The sequence below is a fragment of the Ascaphus truei genome, chromosome 1, assembly GCF_040206685.1.
Source record: "Ascaphus truei isolate aAscTru1 chromosome 1, aAscTru1.hap1, whole genome shotgun sequence".
NCBI classification, from domain to species: Eukaryota; Metazoa; Chordata; class Amphibia; order Anura; family Ascaphidae; genus Ascaphus; species Ascaphus truei.
Genome location: NC_134483.1, coordinates 103,482,236 through 103,501,569, shown reverse-complemented (window position 1 = coordinate 103,501,569; position 19,334 = coordinate 103,482,236). Strand labels below are relative to the sequence as shown.

At 43.3% G+C, this 19,334-nt stretch overlaps 1 protein-coding gene across 23 annotated transcripts in view; it reads left to right on the top strand.

Moving 5' to 3' along the window:
- The window catches only part of MEF2C (myocyte enhancer factor 2C), a 248,192-nt gene that overhangs the window by 148,310 nt on the left and 80,548 nt on the right, over positions 1–19,334 (top strand). For all 23 annotated transcript variants that reach the window (XM_075592944.1, XM_075592977.1, XM_075592956.1 and 20 more), the window contains one exon: positions 14,159–14,362. In XM_075592944.1, the coding sequence (XP_075449059.1) occupies positions 14,159–14,362 (204 nt within the window). The remainder of the gene's footprint in view (positions 1–14,158; positions 14,363–19,334) is intronic.

The window sequence follows — 19,334 nt, the reverse complement described above, 5'->3', positions numbered from 1 at the left end:
GCAGTGAGAAAGATTCTCAGCTCGCAGACCACGCTCAGAATGCGCCTTCGGGCTATGGAAAAGGCTTGGGTTTTGTGTAACCATGTGATGGGACAAACCGCTCAAGTTCCGGCTACAAGCTATTATTAGGAATTCCTCGTTTTGCTGTTTATTATTATTATTATTATAATTTTTATTATTATTTTGGAAAATCTGTGTTTATTTGATTTCTTTTTAAACATTTTTCCATATGCATATCTGTGTTTCTTCACGTTCAAATAAAATATATTACAATGAAAAATAGCAAAACAACAGTATAATTCTGTTTTTCTTTTTTTTTCATATTTTTTTTTTTTTACCACACACAGATTAAAAAGCATAGGTGCCACCTGACCAGGTGACTGGGGGAGGGGGGTTGGTGTGCTAGGACAAGGGCTTCAAGTCCTTAGGAAGGTCGGTGTTCTGGGGCAGGGGCTCAATTACTGGGGGAAGAGGTTGTAGTACGTGGTTGCCTCACTCCTGGTTCCTTCTCCTCGTCCTCCCATTAGGTGCCCTGGTGCATTACATAGCGTTGTTTCTTCTCACGTGGCCACTTGCACGTGGCAATCCCACTCCCACGCAGCCATATTCATGTGATGTTGGAAGCGCACCACATGACGACGCAACCCCCAGTGAAAATCATTGGCGGCTAAATTACATTTCTTCATTTTCCGATCTTTATCGGTTTTAACGGAAAAACCCCAGTGATTGGTCAGTGATGTGTTATCGTTTCTTTCGGTTAACACTGCAAACTGGTAGTAGATAGGGTGCCCTTGTTTTAGTTCCTCTGCAAATGTTTTTCAGACAGGCTCTGTTAACGCTTGACCTAAGGAGGAGTGTTTTCTCTATGTACCCTGAGATCACCTTCCTTAGCAAGGCTTAATTTATTGACCCAAACTAGTCCCAACAAAAAGGCCCGTGCCATGTCTGCCATGTTACTCGCGTGCTTCTTAAAGCTCCAGACCAAGCAATATCTAACATATGTGTTTTTTTTAATAAAAGTTCTGTATTATGAGAATACTTGTAGCATTTTTTTTTAAACAAATTCTGAATGACATTTTTTATGTATTATAATATAACAAGCATTTTTTATTTTTATAGCGACCATTTACAAAATCACACCCCCTTCCTCTTCTGAAACAGGCTCTAGCGCACCACTTTTTTAGCCCTGCCCTCTCGCTAGCAGTGTATCAATTGTATCAATTGTATCTAGTGATTTCCTGGTCACATGATCTTCCCCACAGAACTTTGCATCTTTGGTCCTCTTCTGCTGCACTGACAGCGATTTAGTGAACCCCCCCCCAGTGGAATCTTCGCCAATCGGTCACAGGAGAACGGATCGATCGTCAACTTAGCTAATTACATATCATTGTGTGGATTGTATTGAGGCACATATTTAAGGGAAAAAATGAAATAAAAAAACTTAGCAGCTTGGACTTCTGCTTTACGTCATAAAATGACAAGCAACAGCAGAGTTCTTTCCCACAAGGGGGTTTATGTATACACATAGACAGAGCCCCGACAAATCCCTGGTCCTCTCTCTCCTGCCCGCGCAGAGGGAGGGTGGGGGGGGGGGGATAGTGGGAAAAATACATGGGGAGGGGGAGGGAATAGAGGAGGTAGCTCGCAAGGAGGTATGAAGTCCACCAACACGGGAGTTAGGGGGGGCAAAACTCTAGTTCTGGGCCCGGGAAAACTGTCGGCGGTCCTGCACATAGTGTGTGTAGACACACAGCTCTGTTTTTTGGAGCAGCGCTGCAGAATATGTAAGAAATGTTTCTTACATCTGATGCAGAATGTTAGAATTATACCACTTCAGATATGGAGGATTTTTGGGGGACAAATAAAAGGGAAAAAGAATGTCACACAGAGATGCAGAATGTGATACATGTCATTATAATCTGTGCAGCATGTAACTCCTCCCCAACTCCTCCTAATGACACTTCACTAGTCGCAAGCTGGAGCAAACGGGGCAAAAACAATTTTTGTGCAGGTGTTCAAAGGGATTTAGAAGGTATTACAAGCATTCAAATGATGCAAGCAGCTGTAATTTTCAAGGTGCATCTCTTTGTCCTTACAAAATTGCAGTCTAACATAGGACTAAAGTGAACCGGCGGTGGTGAATGAGGCTTTCCATACACAACTGAGACACGTTTCTTAATGTCTCCAGATGCTTTGGAGGGTTTTATGATCTTTGACGTTTGAAGTTATAAAACGGTGTAACCTGTCCTACAAGCAATGTCCATCCTCCCCCTGTCCTATCTGTCCTTAGAAGTCATTACAGTATCATTCCATAATTAGTCAAATAGCTATGACTTAATAAAATAAGTGACTAATAGAAAAAGTGACTTACAGTGTTTCAGTTGAAAAGAAAAACCTATTCATTTTTAACAGGACTCAACGCAAGGTTCAAAAGGACTCATAGGATTGGCACTGGTGGCCTTATATTACGTTACCTAAACATGATAGGGTTTTTGCTGATGTCTGGAGGCGATCACGGTGGCCACCATGCAGAGCCTTTTTGTTTAAGGGGCAAATCAGGGTGATATGATCACATGATCCAGGGGCTGAAATATATGTGGTGCCCCAGCACACAAATAGTTATGTTTAGCATGTTCATAGTCCTTCACATGAAAAGTTATTTTTGCTACATGAATTGAGGACACTGGAAACATTGCAAATCAAGTAACGCTGCACTCAATGCAGGCAAATGCTGCTATTTCACATGCACAGTGACTACAGGCAACGTTTAACTGGATTTGCCTTCATTGAAATGTGCTTCATTCTCTGTTTGCCATGGAATCCTGTAATGTGTCAGATATCTACAAAAAATAACCTAGTACTAGACATTGCTATGTGATCAGGAGCTAAACCTCACTAGTTGTGTTGGATTTTATTCCCCATCTTGCAAACTTTGTAAATCAGTCACAAACTAAATTCAGAATACTGTAGCCTGGATTACAACTCTTACACACATGGCTAGTATTTAAAATGAATAACAACTTAAAAATTGTTTAAAATAAAAAAAAATGTTGCTACAGTACCATAGAAAAACATTTGCTGAATCACACATCCCTCTGGTTACCTTAAAAGTTCAGGAGCCTCCTACAGTAAATAAAAACAGGGTCTTTAGGATATTTTTGTGCTGTGGGATTCAGCACTTTGATGGTAAGAAGCTGCAAGATGCTGAAATGTGAGGTTTCTCTACAAGAAAAAGCATACTGTATATAGACAGCCTACCTACAGTACTGTGGTCAGCAACAAGTCTGATTGAAAATAGTTTTGGTGGCAAATATAAATATTTCAGTCTAGTACACTTAACAAAGGATGCATACCTTGTTCAGCATACATTAGCTGTTACTTATTGGTTTTACAATGTGTTTGTAGTATTTTGAATTAGAAATGAGTGTCTCGGTTGGAAAATAAGTTGAATACTTTGTCGGAAAATTCCACAGAAGAAATTGTCGTTTTCGCTCATCACAAGCTTCAGCACAGGCTACGTACAGTATATGCTCAGATTTCACCAATTACTGGCATGTTACCCTTCTTTCCGCCTCCTTTTACAGCACCAGCATAGAACATTTCCATTCTTCTGAATTTGCAAAAACTTCTGCAAATGGAAGCTAGTTAAAACTCTGCAAATGTTTTTTTGCACAAGGAAATTTTAACCTTTCACTCATCAAGATTTTTTCCTTATTTTGCTTCTGGAAAAGTCCGAGCAACTGCAAAATACATCGGCACTTTAGATGTCACTAAATTACATTTACACGCCGAGCACATTTTCATCAAAGCAGCACAATGAGACATTATAGACACTGGGGGTTGTCTATCAAGGACTCATATCAGCAAAAATCGGCGCTATAATTATTAAACCCATAAATCTCATTGTAGTTTATCAGACCTTTATTTTTAATAAATCGGATGCATTATGTTTGCTTATGTTTCGCCCCAGTTTGCAGCCTGGAGACTTTGATACATTGGGGAGGGGGGGGGGCGGGGCATTGACTTATTAAAAATACTGAAATATAATAGCACATTATGTTACTTAATCAGATTTAGCAGATTATGGAGTTTACAATTTAAATTAGATTATGGGATAAATATATTTTGCATGTGATTATAAAAGTGGTGATATCAATGCATTTGTGATATATGATAAAGCATACAAATCTAGCTCCTGTTTTTACATTTTAGAAATCCCTGTTACAATACTAAGTAAAAGGCTGTTCATTTTCATATGATATAATAAATAACACCTTTACTCCTGTTCTGATTGTATTATACAATTTAAACTCAGAATGTGCTAGAAAAACAGATCACCCATTTTATCAGAGCAAAACAATAGTAAAAAGTTGGTAATTACTCATTCTACCCCCAAAATATAGAACTTTTTTATATAATGTATAATATGTTATATTTGTTTATTATGTATCTTATTGTATCTTATTATGAAATACAACATCATCTAAAGTATTATATTTTATCTTTTCAAATATGAAGTTTATTTTGATTTTTTTTTCTTCACATATCTGCATAAAGTCAGATAAATCATATACTCCTATTTTGGAGAATTGTAATAGTAAATAAAAAAAATGTTTTAACATTAGAAATGAGATAAATATATGTAAAACCCTGCTTTCTGTGTAACACAAACGATACATTGTTATGTAAACATCTTTCTGCTCTGCTTCCCACAAGATTGAAAGAAGAATCGAAACGTGAGGTTTTCCAAATAACTTCTTCAATAATAATCGATAATAGGGTAAAACGTTTTATGTATCCAAAGAAAGTGAACTATTCAGGATTTGGCCATTTAATAGGTCACATGAGGGGGCATTTTAGGACAATGAAGTTGAAATGTTATTTATTATTATATAGCTGTTTTGTGCACATAAGCAATAACTTTTGAGCTTTAAAATATGGACCAATATTCTGTAATATCCTTGACATATTGCGCCTAAGTTTTCTTTTTTAATATAGTGCTGACCAGCATACTGTATATAGTTTGCAGTTTTGGTAATGAGTGTGAAATCTTCATAAGCTGAGAGGGATAAACGCGCAGACTGAAGGCATTTGAGAGCCACTCCTTTGAGTGGTTACAGACCTGCTGACTGGGTTTAAAATGCTTACATAATCCTATGGCATTACCAGCTGGCATTCAAACATTGACTGGGGTGGCAGTTGGTGTTAGATTGCATTTGGAATGTAACCATATAAAACAGAAACGTTTAAACTGCAGACAGTGGAATCTCGCTTTTCTTTAGTGTTGCAACATATGCTACCAATGCCTAATCCTCCAGTGCTGGTGGGGCCTGCAGTGCATTGTTACGTAAAGCATTGCAGGATTCTTCATCACTAAAAATAATATGTCATCTTAAAAACTATATTATATGGGTTGAACAAAGACTTGACATTTTAAAAAGGCAGATTTTAATAAATGGAGGACTAATCTACAAGGAATAAATTGGGATGATGCTTTTGCAGGGAAAAATGTAGAAGATAAATGGGCAGTCTTTAAAATATTGTTAGAAAAGCATACTTATCAGTGTATATCTTTTGCTGATAAATATAAAAGAAACAAGTCTAAACCATGGCGGCTAAATAAACAGGTAGGGGAGGAAATGGAAAAGAAGAGTCAGGCATTTAGATGCTTAAAGTCAGAAGGGACGGAGGCATCGTATCAGAATTATGAGGCATGTAACAAAAGTTGCAAAAGGGCAATCAAATTAGCAAAAATTGAAAATGAAATAGAAAGTAAGATCAACCCTAAAACGTTGTTTAAGTACCTTAATAACAAAAAAAATCTAAAATGAAAATATAGGACCCTTTCAGTGAGAGATGGGCAGGCAAATTATATGAGATAAGGAAAAAGCAAAGGTAATAAACAAATTATTTGTCTCTATATTTACCATGGAAGAATCAATTACAAGCATAGTGCCACACGAGGAAGCCACAACCTCTATATTAACAAACAATTTGTTAACTGAGGAAGACGTTCATAGGTGGTTTGATAACATTTAAATAAATAAAGCACCAGGCCCTGATAGCATACATCCAAGAGTTCTTAAGGAGCTACTTTAAGTTAAGTAATAGTCAGCAAGGATTTATGAAGGATAGGTCATGCCAAACTAACCTTATTAGTTTCTTTCAGGAGGTAAGTAGAAATTTAGACCAGTGTAATGCAGTTGATGTGGTCTACTTACAAATTACAAAGGTTTTTGATATGGGTCCACACAAGAGGTTAGTGCACAAAATAAAGCAAATTAGACTTGGTAAAAATATCTGCACCTGGATTGAAAACTGGCTGAAGGATAGACAACAGAGAGTTGTCATAAATGGAACTTTTGCAGGTTGGGCTAAAGTTGTGAGTGGAGTGCCTCAAGGATCAATACTGGGACCCCTGATTTTTAACTTGTTTATTAATGACCTTGAGGTTGGCATAGAGAGCAAAGTCTCCATCTTTGCTAATGACACTAAATTGTCAAGGTAGTAGAATCAGAGCAGAATCAGAGCAGAATCAGAGCAAGGTAGTAGAATCCAGAAGGACTTGGAGAGACTGGAAACTTGGGCAAGTAAATGGCAGATGAGGTTTAATACAGATAAATGTAAGGTTATGCATTTGGGAAACAAGAATAAATAGGCAACTTACAAATGAAATTGGAATACATTAGGAGAATCCTTGATGGAGAAGGATTTAGGAGTGCTTGTAGACAGCAGGCTTAGAAATAGTGCCCAAAGTCATGCAGAAGCTGCAAAGGCAAACAAGATCGTATCTTGCATTAAACACAGAATAGATGAAAGGGAAGTAAACATAATGATGCCCCTCTATAAAAATTAGTAAGACCTCACCTTGAATATGGAGTACAATTTTGGGCACCACTCCATAGAAAATGCATTATGGAACCAGAAAGAGTGCTGAGAAGAGCCACCAAATTAATAAAGGGGGTGGATAATCTGATGTATGAGGAGAGACTAGCTAAATTATATTTCTTTACATTAGAGCTTTCAAAAGATCTATTCATCCCAATGGCAGTACAAAGGACACAGGGTCATCCCTTAAGGTTGGAGGAAAGGAGATTTCACCAGCAACCAAGGAAAGGGTTCTCTACAGAAAGTGCAGTTAAAATGTGGAATTCATTACCCATGGAGACTGTGATGGCAGATACAATAGATATCTTCTAAAAAAGGTTGGACCTTTTTATAAAGGAAAGGTATACTGGGATATAACAAATAAGTAAACATGGGAAGGATGTTGATCAAGGGAGTAATCTGATTTCCAATATTTGGAGTCAGGAAGGAATTTAGATTTCCCCTTATGGGATATCATTGGATGATATGACTCTGGGGTTTTCTGTTTGCCTTCCTCTGGATCAATATAATGTAAGTACAAATATAGGATACAATATCTGTCATCTAAATTTAGCATAGGTTGAACTTGATGGACATATGTCTTTTATAAACCTCATGTACTATGTAATTATGTACCTATCTTCTCAGTGCCTTTACCATTGAGTTTGTTTTTATATTCACTGCTGTTTTTTAATTTAAGTTGACGTGTGGCAAAGGGGCCAACGATGCAGTTTAAAATTAGGCGGTGCTGGGAAGCCCAAACACCGCTACTCCGCCCCCTCTACCACTATCACTGCCATTAGTACCGCCATCACCACTGCCACCAGTAGTAGCACTAGTGCCATTATGTCAGCAGCAGTAGCAGGGGCAAGAGTAGATGAAGTGTGGGAGAACGCTTTACCAATCTTTCACCTAAGCCTGGGAGCCTGCACCTTCAGTGTGTTTGTTTTCCGCTTCAATTTGAATTATGGGTTAAAGGGGATACAGATAAAAGAGACAGGGCCTGGGGAGCTGTGGGGGTAGAGGAAAATGAAACGGGTTACAGTATAGGGGGGAAGCAGTGAAGGGAGGGAAGGGTATAACATTTCCTTGTCTGAAGCAGCTTAATAATAAAGGCTCATAATAGTGAGAAACACTAGTTTATAGCAGCCATCATTACAGAGAAGGAGACGCCCTCAGTTTAATGCGTATGTTAGCTGAGGAAAAGGGGTAGAGGTGTGTGAGCTGCTGACACTGGTGGAGGTTTACCCTTCAACCTCATTATTATTCAAGACAGTGTCTGAATGGCAGCCACCACCAGAATCAGGGTCAGGCACTGAGAGTGAGACAGTGTACACAATGCTAGAAATACCTCAGCACGGTGGCACTGGTTGCATTCTTGCTGCTGCTGCTGCCTCCACTATTATTCCTGTTGAGGAATAGGGACAAGGCCACCACCACTACTGAGGGAAGAGTGTTGCTGTTGCTCATGGCTCTGGTGGTGATGACGATAGGGATGATGATAATTGGCAAGAGGCAATAATGATGATGATGATGGCAGTGATGATGGGCAATAGTTGGGAGTGATAATATATAAGCCATGGGCAGTTTGGCACTGGTGGAAAGTCTTCACTCGTCTCAGTCATTCAAATACTGTTCAGTAACAAGAGTTTGTAGTCACAGGGCAAATATGAAAATTAAAGAAGTATGTTCTTGGACTCTCCCTCTCATCCCCCTTGCATTACAGATGGCACCGTTAGAACATACACTTAGCAAGACAAGTACTGTGCCAACTTTGATATTATGTTTGTAGTCATGTGAGTGCTGGGTTGTTTGGTCCACCAAAAAAAAGGTACAAAATAAAGTAAAATGGTGGCAGTGGTTGCCTCTAGTGCTGATTGTGGGGATGGTGATATCTGCCATGGGTGGGATGGCAGTGCTGGCAGCTTAGGCCGCGATTATAGTGCATGATTGCGTGACAACGCACACTAGCTGAAGCTTAGCTGGAGGCTATTGTGAGGCAATCGGGAGGCGTGGCGGATGCGTCACGCGGCTGGTTTGCCATCATTGGCTGAACCGCTCATGTGACGCGGCCATTATCTTTTGAAACTGTTCGCGCCTAGTCTCTCTGCATGCTCGCGTGCTCGCACTATGGGCGGCCTCATTGAGGCACAGACATTTTGTGTTTGCGGCACGTGATGTCGCGCAAGCTCGCCTGCCTTCACTATAAACGCAGCCTAAATCAGTCAGCTGGGCTCCGCAGTCTGCACGTAGCCAGCCAAACAGAACATTTTAATTTCATTTTGAACATTTTTATTATAAAAAAATATATTGTTGCACATAATAATTCTGTAATGTCATTTAATCTGCGTGTGACACAAAGACAGGAATATAACATATTCATTCATTTGTAATAAATGCAATCTCATTGGACCAGATTGGTCCCTTGGCCCGCCCCGCACACCTCTCATTAGCACACCACACACACACCCACACCCACCCACACCCACCCACACACACACCCCCTCCCCACACACCCCCTCACCCGGCGCTCTCCCTCACCCCCCCCCACACACACAGAGCACGCGGCTCTCCCCTCACCCGGCGCTCTCCCTCACCCCCCCCCCCCCACAGAGCACGCGGCTCTCCCTCACCCAGCGCTCTCACTAACCCCCCCCCCCACACACACACACACACACACAGGGCACGCGGCTCTCCCCTCATCCGGCGCTCTCCCTCACCCCCCCCCCCCCACACACACACAGAGCACGCGGCTCTCCCCTCACCCGGCGCTCTCCCTCACCCCCCCCCCCCCACACACACACAGAGCATGCGGCTCTCCCTCACCCCCTCCCCCCCCCCACACACAGAGCACGCGGCTCTCCCCTCACCCGGCGCTCTCCCTCACCCCACCCCCCCCCCACACACAGAGCACGCGGCTCTCCCCTCACCCGGCACTCTCCCCTACCCCCCCCCCCCCCACACACAGAGCATGCGGCTCTCCCCTCACCCGGCGCTCTCCCTCACCCCCCCCCCCACAGAGCACGCGGCTCTCCCTCACCCGGCGCTCTCCCTAACCCCCCCCCCCACACACACACAGAGCACACGGCTCTTCCCTCACACAGGCCGCTACCCATCCCCGCGGTCACTCCACCGGCTGTCTCCGCCTCTCCTCCGGCTGTCTCCGCCTCTCCCCGCGAGAGGCCCAGCTGGAGCTCACTGCCCTCACTGGAGCGTCTCAGCCTCGCTGCGGAGGAGCCCGAGGTGGAGGAGGAGGGCAGCCGTGTGCAAGGTGAGTACACGCAGGGGAATGGCTTATTTAACGCTTCCCTGACTCCCCCTGCCCTCCCCCTGCCCTTTGCCCCCCCCTACCCTCCCTCCCCCTGCCCTTTGCCCCCCCTACCCTCCCTCCCCCTGCCCTTTGCCCCCCTACCCTCCCTCCCCCTGCCCTTTGCCCCCCCTGTCCTCCCTCCCAATGCCCTTTGCCCCCCCTGCCCTCCCTCCCAATGCCCTTTGCCCCCCCTGCCCTCCCTCCCAATGCCCTTGCCCCCACTGCCCTCCCTCCCAATGCCCTTTGCCCCCCCTGCCCTCCCTCCCAATGCCCTTTGCCCCCCTGCCCTCCCTCCCAATGCCCTTTGCCCCCCCTGCCCTCCCTCCCAATGCCCTTTTCCCCCCTGCCCTCCCTCCCAATGCCCTTTGCCCCCTGCCCTCCCTCCCCCTGCCCTTGCCCCCTGCCCTCCCTCCCCCTGCCCTTTGCCCCCTGCCCTCCCTCCCCCTGCCCTTTGCCCCCTGCCCTCCCTCCTCCTGCCCTCCCTCCCCCTGCCCTTTGCCCCCTGCCCTCCCTCCCCCTGAACCTTTGCCCCTGCCCTTTTCCCCCCTGCCCTCCCTCCCCCTGCCCTTTGCCCCCCTGCCGTTTGCCCCTCTGCCCTTTGCCACCCTGCCCTTTGCCCCCCTGCCCTTTGGCCTCTTGCCCCCCTTCCACCCTGCCCTCTTGCCCCCCTCCCTGCCCTCTTGCCCCCCTCCCTCCCTGCCCTCTTGCCTCCCCTGCCCTTTGCCCCCCCTGCCCTTTGCCCCCCTCCCTCCCTGCCCCCCTGCCCTCCCTGCCCTCTTGCCCCCCTGCCCTCTTGCCCCTCCCTGCCCTTTGCCCCCCCGCCCCTCCCTGCCCTTAGCCCCCCGCCCCTCCCTGCCCTTAGCCCCCCCACCCTCCCTGCCCTTAGCCCCCCCGCCCCTCCCTGCCCTTAGCCCCCCCCGCCCCTCCCTGCCCTTAGCCCCCCTGCCCCTCCCTGCCCTTGGCCCCCCCGCCTCTCTTTGCCCTTTGGCCCCCCGCCCCCCTCCCTGCCCTTTGGCCCCCCCGCCCCTCCCTGCCCTTTGGCCCCCCTGCCCCTCCCTGCCCTTTGGCACCCCCGCCCCTCCCTGCCCTTTGGCACCCCTGCCCCTCCCTGCCCTTTGGCACCCCCGCCCCTCCCTGCCCTTTGGCACCCCCGCCCCTCCCTGCCATTTGGCACCCCACCCCTCCCTGCCCTTTGCCGCCCCTCCCTGCCCTTTGCCGCCCCTCCCTGCCCTTTGGCACCCCCGCCCCTCCCTGCCCTTTTGCCCCTCCATGCCCTTTTGCCCCTCCCTGCCCTCTTGCCCCTCCCTGCCCTCTTGCACCTCCCTGTCCTTAGCCCCCCTCCCCTCCCTGCCCTTTGCCCCTCCCTGCCCCTCCCTACCCTTTGCCCCCCTGCCCCTCCCTGCCCTTTGCCCCCCCGCCCCTCCCTGCATTTGCCCGCCCCTCCCTGCCCTTTGCCCACCCCCGCCCCTCCCTGCCCTTTGCCCCCATGCCCCTCCCTGCCCTTTGCCCCCCTGCCCTTTGCCCTCCATGCCCTTCCACGCCCCTTGGCCCCCCCCGCCCTTCCACTCCATGCCCCCTGCCCTTCCACGCCCGGGCAACGCCGGGTATATCAGCTAGTTCTGCTATAAAGAGTACCCCTATGCCGCCTACCAAGTGATGGTTGTGCTCTTTGAACGGCTACTGGTGTATTTGAAAATCGGTCACCACCTGCCTGTGATGAGTACTAACATAGCCCTACACTTTTCTCCTAAATCAGGGCATGCACTCTAGACACAAGTGTATCCCTGTACTGTGCTACTATATATGCTTCCTCAGCTTTCATTTACTCCTTAAAGAGAGGGTCTAGAAGTGGCCAGAAGTTATTCCTCCTTAGTTTTCATAGATACTACACAGGAATAATTTCTTAGGCAGTTGAGCATGGCATCCTCCAGCTTCAACAATTCTGCATTATTATTCTCACACTCATGCTGCAACCAAAAGTCCTATATAGTAGGCATATGCATGGGATGACTTGGCTGATTCCAGCACTTGTGCTAATAGTTGTTGTTGTGGTGGTGGACAGTGCCATTGCTGCCTGCTGCTTATAATTTATTGACTACTATCATTTTGATCATCATGACCTTCTTCACTGATGCGCCACCAAGACCACTAACAGTTGTTTTTGCACTAAGGATGAAATCGCCATCAATCACTTCCCATCCCTGCTTGTGCAGTTTCTGCACCACTATTCTCAACAACATCGTCATCATCATCCTTTTCCATCTCTGCCTCAATCCCTCCCTAAGCCTCCTCCCTTCACCTCTTTAAAGTCAGGAAATAGAAGCATTAGACTCCATCTTCCTCCTCCCAGTTCCTGTCCATCCATTTGCACCTTTTACGGGGGAAAGAAGAATGTATCTGACTCTGACCCTTCCCTCGCAGATAGTTCTGCTGGTGCCCTTGCACACCGAGAGGTTGAGGCCTATCCACATTTGGAAAACTAATCCTCAGCCTCTTCCCTCTAACTCATATTAATATTAACAACACCTGTGCTTAGCTTGGCATGGATGGCTACTATCTGTAAGCTATTTCTTGTCTTTCCAACATCAACCAATCCAAGAAAGGAAAGGTATACAGGGATATACAAAATAAGTAAACATTTGAAGGATATTGATCCAGGGAGTAAATCTCCAATTCTTGGAGTCAGGAAGGAATTTATTTTTCCCCTTATGAGATATCATTAGATGATATATCACTGGGGTTTTTTGTTTGCCTTCCTCTGGATCAATATACAGTACTGTAAGTACGGACATAGGATAGAGCATCTGTCGTCTAAATTTAGCATAGGTTGAACTTGATGGACGCATGGTTTTTTTCAACCTCATCTACTACAATATATAACTATGTAGCCTGGGGGTGGTGAGTTTGCCCTCCTGACCTAGTGATGATGAAGAAGATGATGGTGTTGGCAAAATATACCTTTCTGTTTTGTTTATTTACATACAAGAAGGATGCTGGTGGGGGTCAAGTGCAACTGCTGTTTTTGTCGGAGCAGCTACTATTTTAGTCTCTTTTCCAACTGCTGTCCCATGGCCATGGCGACAATCACTAGATCACTATCTCCTGTGGTTATAACACTGCCCTTCTCACCCTGATCTCCCTCCCAAATACACAAGAACACGGTGTGCGCGCCTGTCATAGAGTCTTAGCATTGGACTAATCATGATTTTATAGCATTTAGCAAAAAAACGAAACTGGGTAAAATTGCGCATTCGCTAATCCCAGTGACATAATACCTGCCAAATTGCTGGCGAACTCGGTCTCCGCTGCTGTTACTTCATGGCTGAAAAAGGGCAAACGTTGTGTAGCTTGCAAGCTCCTGCGAAAATTGTGCACATTTCTAGTTACTTGCCAGTCACCATACCAACATGTTCTCAAGTCGGAACACAAAATTAAAATAGTATGAGAAGGATTCCAATAAATATATACATATTTAAGTAAGTTCTCTGTTCTGTGCCAAAAGAACACTCTGTATTGGCACAGAAGCAATCCAGCTATTTAAATATTAAGTATTACTCATATCTTGTTTGTTTTAGAAGTTAAATCAGCTCTCCGCTGATGCAGCTCAGAAAGTGGTCTGCGTTATGTACCTGAGCAGGATTGTGGAACTGTTTATAGAGCTAGGAAGATACAGTGAGTTTCAGCTGATATATTTGTAAGAAATAATGTTTTGTGAATACTTTTCAAATCACCATAAACATACCCAGCAGTGTTTCATTCAGTGAGGGCTGATGAACTTGAATATGAACTGCTGTTGTAGATAGTATAGTAGTATAGATATTAAATTCTGAAGTATGAATTGATTTGCGGTACAGATGAAAATTAACGAGGAAAGCAAATACTTGTTCCATAAAAAAGGCCAGTATGCTAATGTCCTCATTAAAAGTTTTTTTCCCCCATAATTTTAACAGACCTGTTTTCTTTCTTTTTTTTATTTTTCAGGTGACATTTACAAAGAGGAAGTTTGGGTTAATGAAGAAGGCTTATGAGTTGAGTGTTTTATGCGACTGTGAGATAGCTCTAATCATCTTCAACAGCACTAACAAACTGTTCCAGTATGCTAGCACGGATATGGATAAAGTGTTGCTGAAATATACAGAATACAATGAGCCGCATGAAAGTCGAACAAATTCAGACATTGTAGAGGTAAGATGCTAATGTATTATTATTTAAAGTGTTTGGCACCAGTTGTGGGCTGTGATTTTATTAGACTAGTTTTAGAATAACTGCTAATTATAGTATGATACATAAATCGCCAAAAAGGGGTAGTACCCCTGTAGTTTGGAAAAATGGCCCTGATTTTAGTTCTTCCTGGCAAACCCTAAATATTTTCGATGATAAAAGCATCCAACTTTTAAGAGGCTATCCAAGTGGGACATTTTTTTAAAGAATTGTGTAATTTTTTAACATAGGATTGAAGCAGGGGGTCTCCGGAGCTGAACCCCATTAATTTCAGCTCCAGGGACCCCGGCTTAATTTTCGTAGGGGGTGCCGTTAGCTATCTTGGCTAAAAGGGATCACATAATGGCCGCTTTTCAAAGCTCCTGCACCCTGTGGACCAATAGGAAGCCATGATATCATCTGTTTCAGCTTCCTATTGGTCCACGTGAGGCGGGAGCTTTAAACTTGCAGGAGATGCCGGCACCTCCTTCAGAGGTACGTATCTCTGGAAGCAGGGGGTCCCCAGAGCTGAAATGAATGCGGGTCAGCTCCAGAGACTCTCTGCTTCAATCCTATTTTAAAGAAATGTAGGAAAATCGCCCGCTAGGATTGCTCCTTTAAACGGTCTCTACTGCCACATTGACAATATCATTTTTATATTTTTTTGTCTTTCTTCAATTGATGTGATTTTGAACATTAAGAACACTGAATGTCAAAAATGTGGCCATAAATGTTCACCCAAAGCTCTATGAACAAAAAAAGTGATTTTGACCTTCAGCACTTGAGTAATAGGTCAAGCTAACCTCATATTTGCAGCTACAAGACAACTTGGCTTGACAGACCAAATCTTGTTGTACAGTACAATGAGCATTAGAAAATGAATATATTCATATTATTTAAAGTGTACGTTTCAAAAAGCAAAGATAAACTTATTAAAAACATGCATTGGGTTTTTGAAGAATATTTAGCAAAATCCACAGCTTCTCTCACTGGACGTTTCTTAGCAATTTCCCCTGCGTAGGTATCTGGGGAAAGTATGTTGGTGCCTTGTTCTGTTTGCCATGGTATGTACAGTACAGTATGACATGATGGGAGCGATCTACTAGTTGTTAGTTAGAAGTGCAAAACTCCATGGGTTGTAAATCCTAAAGAGTACACCTGTCAGAGAGCGTTTGCTTGCACTTGATTGATGGCTGTATTGAAGACAATGTAGGAATGTATGGCATCTTCAACATTCTTCTCCATATAACAATTTAGCCATTCAAGGATTCAGTGCAGCATCAGTCTATTGAAAATGTGGATATAATTAAATGGTGAGTAGTGAACAGGTGACTGATCCCACTTGCTGCATGTGACATGCCGTCCAAAACCTTGCTGCTCAACCACGTGTGCGTCTGACAGAAATCCTACAATCCTATTTTCTTGATTGCCTTATTTTGCATTAGCCTGTCAAATCTTAAAGGCAAGCAGTGGGTTTGGTGACCTGGCTTGTGTCATGTCACCTGTTGGGATGTTTTGAATGGGATTGTATAAAAAAAAGTCCTTTGTGTCAATGATTTTTAAAGGTCACAAAGTTAATAACTAGCTGCGAGGTTAATTAGATTTTGAAAGGCTCTTGATATCAATTAAGACTCTTACCTTCATATTCACAGTAATAAGCACGGTAACTGTTCAGATGGGTCTTCACCTCTTAAAAGCAAGATGCGTACGAAATACAGTACCTTTCTATTGATTTCTTTGTTGTTTCTGAAATGAACAGTAGCAATTTACCGATCAACTTATTTCTTTGAAGTGGAACATTTTCCACATCTAAAGAATAAAGACATTGGACTAGAACACGTTGAACTGGAGTTGTATTTTTCTTTCACGTCTAGGCTACTGCACTGCAGTGGAGATTGCTGAAATGTTATTGGCTATTTATTAGTCGTGTGTGCACAACGTGGTGTAAAACACAAACACATTATTGTTGATGCACCACCCCAAAAAATAAAAGTGAGTTTAACGCAGTGCCCTCAATAAGCATCTTCTTTTTTCCAATATGTGTTTTATTTCATTTATGTTATTCTCTAGACAGGCTCGGAGCCCTCATTAAAACAAGTGGTTTAATAGCTTGTTCTGCTGCATATTCCCACTGCTTTCATCCCATGAAGGAGGACAGAGCTGACTGCTGCATGCCTCCAGCAAGGCATTATCACCCTTATCCACAGATTCTCTTCCAAGGCTACAGAGGCAAAGGGACTTGCTGGCCACTGTCATTTCAGTCAGGGGCTCACGTTCACAAATATGAAGAATTAGCGACCAGAGGAAAAAAAAAACAGAGAAGTGTAAATTGAGATGTACAGCGGCAAAGGAATCTTTAAAAAATAAAAATTACATTAGCAGATAGAACAGCACTTTGAAAGAAATTGGATTTGTTTTTGCATTTGCTGTTGTTTTGCACTATTTCCCCAGTTTTGATACTTACCAGGCCCCACTCCCCCCAAAATCCTTCTCTATGCCACATGCATACTATATGTGGATCTTTTTCTAGCTCCATGATTCTTATTGCAGAGCAGATTCTTGTTTGCCCTTAAATAATGCACCAGAAAATCAGAGGCCTACTTCAAACGTGATAAAAACAGAATTGTTAATACCACTACATAGAAACCGAGCCAAGTATTGGTGAGCACGTATGTTAATATTCTTGAAATATGGGACATCATGTTAAAATAATATGTTTTTAAGAAAGTAAAGAGCTGATCATGTGGTACTGCTTTATGCATGCCCTTCTGCTTCACGCATTTATGATATTTAACAACTGGTGAATACAAGGAGGGCAACATTAATTTGTCAAGTTGTGTTTTAATGAATTTGGAGAGAACCAGCACCCCACATTAAAAGAGCAAACATTAAAAAAAAGCAAATTCAGAATGCAACGCAAACATATTTTCTGAAAATAGGTGATTGACACAATCACAGAAGGCGGAACTATTCAGTATACAGTATATAACTGGCTGGCCTGATGTTTGCTGTACTTATTTGATTCTATGTTCTGCATTTACTTACTGTATCAGTGGCCACTGATAGAGCCTGTAATTCTGTTGGGTAATCGGCTGCGGTAGGTAGTCCCACTTTAGCACCATGGTAAAGGTTATCTTTTCATTTGCCTTTCTCTGCCACAAAGTGAGGAGTTCCTCAGTGCTGAATGGGGCATCTGACATTCATAGGACATAAATGATGGCGACTTTGTGGAAATATATTTTGTGTTTCTGCAACAGCAATACTAATTTTTTATCATCTCCTGCTATTATGCTCGCAATGTTTGTAGAATAACAGTAACAGGGATATTATTATTAGTTTTAAGAGTACTTAATATCTATGACAAATCTCTAATTAGTTTCTTCATAGCTAAAATAATTTTTACAATCAGAAATGAGATGTAAGGCATTAATCTTTTATTTTGTAACATGGTTTTGCCTTACAGTAATATAAATATATTGTGAAAACTAGGGTGTAGGTTGGTACTTTGGTTTTCTAATATCCAAACCCGTTATAATTGGTGTATCATTCCTATTTTCTATCCCGCATTCCAGCGCAGATGATTGACATGTCTGAAGCACCAATAGATCATTGATATTGTACATAAATGTTTTCCGTTATATAGTCATTATTTTCATTGAATCATAACAATTATTGTGACAACTATATATTAAGTTGTTAAGGCTTTTAAAAACTTGGATTGACCCAACAATTCACTCATCAGACTCGGTAAACTGAGTACTACAAATAGGGATGAGTCAGCTGTGATCTGACTAGGATTTCAACCTGTTGGTCGAGACACAGAATGATCCAGTTCATATTTCACCAGGCATCTTTTGTGAACAGCAAGGAATGCAGAGATTTTCCAAAATGAGTATGACCCTTTTGTTAAGACTTTGTACCTAGTACGACTAAGATGTTATTTGTATAAAAAGCAATCCAAAGTGACGTGAATCAATTTTGACCGGATTTTGTGTAACAATTATGCGATTGGGCTAAAGTCGTGAGTGGAGTACCTCAAGGATCGGTACTGGGACCCCTGCTTTTTAACTTGTTTATTAATGACCTTGAGGTTGGGATCGAGAGCAAAGTCTCCATCTTTGATGATGATACTAAATTGTGTAAGGTAATAGAATCAGAGCAGGATGTAATTTCTCTTCAGAAGGACTTGGAGAGACTGGAAACATGGGCAGGTAAATGGCAGATGAGGTTTAATACAGATAAATGTAAGGTTATGCATTTGGGATGCAAGAATAAAAAGGCGACTTACAAATTAAATGGAGATATATTGGGGGAATCCTTGATGGAGAAGGATTTAGGAGTGCTTGTAGACAGCAGGCTTAGCAATAGTGCCCAATGCCATGCAGTAGCAGCAAAGGCAAACAAGATCTTATCTTGCATCAAACGGGCAATGGATGGAAGGGAAGTAAACATAATTATGCCCCTTTACAAAGCATTAGTAAGACCACACCTTGAATATGGAGTACAATTTTGGGCACCAATCCTAAGAAAAGACATTATGGAATTAGAGAGAGTGCAGAGAAGAGCCACCAAATTAATAAAGGGGATGGACATTCTAACTTATGAGGAGAGGCTAGCTAAATTAGATTTATTTACATTAGAAAAGAGGCGTCTAAGAGGGGATATGATAACTATATACAAATATATTCAGGGACAATACAAGGAGCTTTCAAAAGAACTATTCATCCCACGGGCAGTACAAAGGACTCGGTGCCATCCCTTAAGGTTGGAGGAAAGGAAATTTCACCAGCAACAAAGGAAAGGGTTATTTACAGTAAGGGCAGTTAAAATGTGGAATTCATTACCCATGGAGACTGTGATGGCAGATACAATAGATTTGTTCAAAAAAAGGTTGGACATCTTTTTAGATGGGAAAGGTATACAAGGATATACAAAATAAGTATACATGGGAAGGATG